At 46.5% G+C, this 6,031-nt stretch overlaps 1 protein-coding gene across 1 annotated transcript in view; it reads left to right on the top strand.

Annotated features, from left to right (window-relative positions):
- The window catches only part of ZNF10 (zinc finger protein 10), a 41,191-nt gene that overhangs the window by 3,354 nt on the left and 31,806 nt on the right, over window positions 1-6,031 (top strand). Inside the window, 2 exon segments of the mRNA XM_006147304.3 lie at window positions 666-810; window positions 1,968-2,063. Of these exon segments, the coding sequence (XP_006147366.2) occupies window positions 666-810; window positions 1,968-2,063 (241 nt within the window).

Genomic DNA, 6,031 nt, shown 5'->3' with positions numbered 1-6,031 from the left:
CGTGAGTTTACGCCCCCGGGTCTGGGACTCCAACCGCGGTCGACTACATGGGAGTCCAGCGACATAGCCATTACGCTAACTGCTGGTCCCAGAGCCGTTCTGTTTGAGGCACTTGACTCCCACCTGATCAACCATGGTTTGAAACCCAGAGCTGTCTGTTGGTTTGCTTTCTCGCTTTTAATCTTTCATCTCTCTCTGGTGAGCGCATGTGCCCTATAGCAAATTTAATAATGAGGGAACCAGCAGTTAATGTAATGGCTATGTCGCTGGACTCCCACGTAGTCGACCGCGGTTCACGTCCCAGACCCAGCGGCTTAAAACTCACGCCGGGCGCCTGTGCGTGCGTGCCCAAGATCCCGAGAGGAGAATGGAGGAGAAGGGATTGCGGCGTGACCATCCCCCCTGGGGGGGTGATTTCTCGCTTTCTGTCTCTCTGTCTGTCTGGCGAGCGCACGCGCCCTATAACGACAACCTCTCTTAAAAAATAATTAATAATGATATATAAAGTTAATAAATAAATAAAATTTGGCCGGAATCTCTCAAAGTGCTCCTCACTGCTAGACCATGTTCTGGTCTTGTTCTTTCATTACCCCAGTGCTATTAGCCTTACCTCTCTGTTAGGGTCAGGAAAAGGAGAACAGAAACCTGTGTCCCACCCCATGCAGGTGTGTTTGACGTTACAGACACTGGTGACCTTCCAGGATGTACTTGTGGACTTCAGCAGGGAGGAGTGGAAGTTGCTGGACACAGCACAGCAGCTCATGTACAGAGATGTGATGCTGGAGAACTACAGGAACCTGCTCTCCTTGGGTAAGAGCCACCTTTGTTCATGAATTACACTTGCCGTGGTGATTCCAGTTCTTTGTTGATCAAAAGATACAAAGACCCCGAAGAGCATGTGCCTGGGTTAGGAGCCTAATCTCTGGGATGTAGAGACAGGTTTTGTACTCTTGGTTTTACAGTACATTTGATTAATTTTTTTTTTTAATTATAGAGAGATTTTTGCTATAGGGCACATGTGCTCACCAGAGAGACAGAGAGAGAGTGAGAAATCACCCCACTTCCCCTAGGAGGATGGCCACACTGCAATCCCCTCTCCTCCACTCATGTCTTGGGATTTGGGGCATGCATGAACATACATCAGGCATGAGTTTTAACCTACCAGGTTTGGGACTTGAACAGTGGTCAACTACATGGGAGTCCAGCAACAGAACCATTATGTCATCTGCTGGTCCCTGATTTGATTTATTATTATTTTTTAAGAGAGATTTTTGCCATAGGGTGTGTTCACTCGACAGAGAGAGAGAGACAGAAAGTGAGAAATAGCCACCCCTCCCCCACTACTGCCCGGGGAGTATGGCCTCACCACAATCCCTTCTCCTCCATTCTCCTCTCGGATATTGGGCATGTACATACATGTGTCTGGCATGAGTTTTTTTTTGGGGGGGAGAGGTTTTTGCTATAGGGTGCGTGTGCTCGCCAGAAAGACAGAGACAGAGAGACAGAAAACGAGAAATCACCCCCCAGGGGGGATGACCACGCCACAATCCCTTCTCCTTCATTCTCCTCTTGGGATCTTGGGCATGCACACACATGCACCCGGCGTGAGTTTAAGCCGCCAGGTCTGAGACTCGAACCACGGTCGACTACATGGGAGTCCAACGACATAGCCATTACGCTAACTGCTGGTCCCTGGCGTGAGTTTTTAAGCCACAAGATCTGGGACTCCAACTGCAGTCAACTACATGGGAGTCCAGCAACGTAACCATTACACCATCTGCTGGTTCCCAATTTCTTAGATTTTAAAAAATGAATACTTATTTCACTGTTTCTGCATTTCATATTTTCAGTCTTTGAAGACCCCTTCATCTTCCCTGTATTGTGAGGGGCTGGGGGTTTGGTTGAATCCAGGAGGCTTCTTTGTGTTTACCCCACTTACTCAGTTCTCGGTCTTTCATGGTGAACAGGGCATCGGCTTCCTAAGCCAGACATGATCCTCCAGTTGGAGAAAGCGGGTGAGCCCTGGCTAGTGGAGAGAAGAGCTCACCATTTGACCTATCCAGGTGAGGGTAGAGGCGGTAGCCCGGCTGACCTGTGAGAGGGGGGAGCCTCTGAAGTCGTGGTCCCTGGTACTGCACCCCAGTCCTTGTTTCTGAGAAGACTGAGTTCATGTACCGCCTGTCTCCCTAGTGCCAGTCTTCTTTCTCTCTCTCTCTCTTTTTTTTTTTTTCCAATTTTGCTGGAAGACGCGTGGATTTGCTGGAGAGAAGGATAGAAAGAGAGAGAAAACACTCCCATGGGGAATGGTCATGCAGCAGTCCTTTATCCATTTAGCCTTCCTTTCGAGATTTGGGCAAACATGCATACACAACCAGCACTTTTTCTTGGAGAGGTTTTTCCCATAGGGCGCGTGCGCTCGCCAGAAAGACAGAGACAGAGAGATAGAAAGTGAGAAATCACCTCCCGGGGGGGATGGCCACACCGCAATCCCTTCTCCTCCATTTTCCTCTCGGGATCTTGGGCACGCACACACACGTGTTTGGCATGAGTTTAAGCCACCGGGTCCGGGACTCGAACCGCGGTCAACTACATGGGAGTCCAGTGACATAGCCATTACACTAACTGCTGGTCCCACAACCAACACTTTTCAAGCCACCAGGTCCAGGACTCAAGCTGCATAGTTGGCCATGTGGGATTCAGTTGCCTTAACTACCATGTCACTGGCTGGCCCACCAGTCTTCTTTCTATCTTCCTGTCACACTTGAGTTTGCATTGAGAGACAAAGTGGTCTTACTCATTAAGATGATCTTTGCTGTCGTGTCTTCTCAGCCCGATTTCTGTCACTTTCCTGATTATTTCCACTAACTAGTGTCCCGTTCTCTTTTGTGTACAACCATTTCTTTCATTATTGCCTCTTTTCTTTTACTGCGGCCCCTTCCTACGGCTTTTCTTCTCTTTGTACACTTTACAGTGGGGCTCAGGGCTCATCATCCACCATTGTTCTGAGAGTTTCTTCTCTCCAGTTAGAAAACTGCTACAGAGACCTGTTGGTAACATGTATGGTGTTCTCAACTGCACTGGTCAGAGGTGTATTTCATGTTGGATAAGTTCTCTATACAAGCTAAATGTCATATAGCAATTGAGTATAAAATAAGTAATAATCAATAAATAAAGAAGAAAATGCTATAGAGGATTTGTGAATGAATTCATATTGGCTTAACTGTCCTTGCATTCAGAGTTGCTGTTCTCAGAAACACCTGCTTTCAGCACTGTACTGTAGCTGTTTATTTAATTTTTTTTAGTTTACAGATGGTGCTCACGCAATGATGTGTTTATATTCCAACAGACTTGTCATAAGTTGATAATACTGTGAGTTGAAAATGCATTTAATAAGCCTAGCCTACCAGACATTATAGCTTACCCAGCCTACCTTAAGTGTGTGCAGAACCCTTAGATTAGCTTACATTTGATCAGGGTTGTCTAATACAAAGCCTGTTTTATAATGCAGTGAGTCAGCCTTCTAGAGAAAAAATAGAATGCTGGCTTCACCTAACTCTAGCCCTAACCCCGACCCTGACCCCAACCCTAACCCTGGCTTCACCTAACTCTAGCCCTAACCCCAACCCTAACCCTGACTCTTTCTGGGCAGTCTGCTCCCCATCCTGTTTCTCAGCTCCAGTCTCCCACGTTCTGCTCCCTGGCCATCATGGGTGTTGCTGTCTGGTCCACACTGCCAGTGACTGCTGCTTATTGTGCAGAATGGCTAGGGCACTTGCCAGCGGTTCTGTGTTGGCTCCGGCTTAAAATGGGCTTCTCAGCCCAGGGCATTTGAGCCACTTTGAATGACCCACAGCTCTCAGGCTGTCCTCCCAGTGCCTGATGCACACACGGGGCCTCTTCCCTACTTCCCAGGTTTGAATGTGAGGTGAATAAAGCCCATCTGAGGCTTCCTGTCCTGTGAGATTAGCCTCAAGTTTCTCTGTGAAGACTTTCTTGACAATATTCCTCATCAAATACCATTTAGTTTGTCTCTACTTTGAAATATTAATATAAAGTGTTCTTGCTGTTTTTTACATTTGACTTGTAAGTGATTGTGTCAGAGTCCTGTCTTAAGGTCAGGGTTCTGTGTTGCTATAGGGTGTGTGCACTATAGTGAGACGTCATCCCCCATACACAGGTGGATGGCCACTCCACAGTTTCTTCTCTTCCATTCTTCTCTTGGGATTTTGGGCACACATGTGTACATACCTGACAAGTTTTTTAAGCCACCAGGTCTAGGACTCAAACCACTCAGCCAAGTAAGATCCAGTGTCTTAATCACCACACGATCAGCTGGTCTGTGTCTTTCAGTATGTTGGTAAGAACTTGGTCAGTCGGGACCAGCAGTTAGCGTAATGGCTATGTCACTGGACTCCCATGTAGTCGACCGTGGTTCGTGTCCCGGACCCGGTGGCTTAAGCTGATGCCAGGCGCGTGTGTGTGCGTGCCCAAGATTCCAAGAGGAGAGTGGAGGAGAAGGGATTGTGGCGTTGCCATCCCCCCTGGAGGGTGATTTCTCGCTTTCTGTCTCTCTGTCTCTCTCTATCTGTCTGGCAAGCACATGCGCCCTATAGCAAAAAAACATCTCTCAAAAAAAAAAAAAAAAAAAAAGAGCTTGGTCAGTCAGCCCAGACCCTTGGCCTGGTAGGAAAGGATAACCAGATCCCATGAATGAAGCCAACCATGGTTTGAAGCCTGGCCCTGGCAGCTTGAAAAACATGCTGGGCATGTGTCCATGCGTGTCCCAAGTCCCTACAGGATGGAGCAGTGGAGGATAAGAGATTGAGGCATGACCATTCCTACTGAGGATGTGTTTTCTCCCTTTTCCTCTGGTGAGCTCATGCACTGTCTAGCAAATAGAGAACAGTGAGATCAGTTAACTGTTTTGGGGCCATCAGAGGAAAGATTACTCTATGTCTTTTTTTTTTTAATTTCTTTTTTCCACTTAAATGTTTGTTCATTCATACATTGATTCAGTCAGCTTTCTTGGATGTCTGTTGACAAGTGTCCAAATTTAATAGTCATTAACTAGATCTAGCAGGTTATGTTTTGAAAATTTGTAGTCAAGAAAAATACTGAAACTGTGTACTTAAACACATGAAACTTAAATGAATCAGCAAGGCTTTGTGGACTTTATTATCAGAATGAAGAGTCTACTGAGTGATGGCTTTAAAAATTCAGGTGATGAGTGGATTAATGGGTGCATGAGTTATAATAGCATACTTGCATGAATGTGCTACAATGACACATGGATGATTTTTGAGATCTTATTAATGGAAAGTGCCCCATTTAATTGCTCAAACACCCCAATCAGAGTTATTCTCCATCAGTAGCTCCTCTCCTCATCACATACATTGACTTTAGAGTCTTAACAGTTGACTTTTTTTCCTTTGAGAGACTGATTTTCTTTCTTTTCTTTTCTTTTCTTTTTTTTTTTTTTTTTTTGAGAGGTTCTTGCTATAGGGCACGTGCGCTCGCCAGACAGACAGAGAGACAGAGAGATAGAAAGTGAGATATCACCCCCCACCAGGGGGTATGGCCATTCCACAGACCCTTCTCCTCTGTTCTCCTCTCAGGATCTTGGGCACACACGCACACGCGCCTGGCGTGAGTTTTAAGCCACCGGGTCCAGGACGCGAACCACGGTTGACTACGTGGGAGTCCAGCGACATAGCCATTATGCTAAAGCAAGGTCCCGAGAGGCTGATTTTCCATATAGGGAACATGTGCTTGCCAGAGACAGAAAGCAAGAAGTCATCCCCTGGGTGGATAGCCATGCCACAGTCCTTTCTCCTACATTTTCTTCTCAGGATCTTAGGCATGCACATACACATGCCTGGCATGAGTTTTGAGCTGTTGGGTCCAGGACTTGAACCAATGACCACATGGAAGTCTAGTGCTTTAGCCGCTACACTACCTGCTGATCCCCCAGGTGGCATTTTTATTTTGAAAAACATTGCCAAGGGATTCTTTGATACCTTGAGCAGGGAAA

Source organism: Tupaia chinensis, unplaced genomic scaffold (genome assembly GCF_000334495.1).
Source record: "Tupaia chinensis unplaced genomic scaffold, TupChi_1.0 Scaffold000211_1, whole genome shotgun sequence".
Lineage (NCBI taxonomy): Eukaryota > Metazoa > Chordata > Mammalia > Scandentia > Tupaiidae > Tupaia > Tupaia belangeri.
This window is presented reverse-complemented; position numbering and strand designations above follow the sequence as displayed.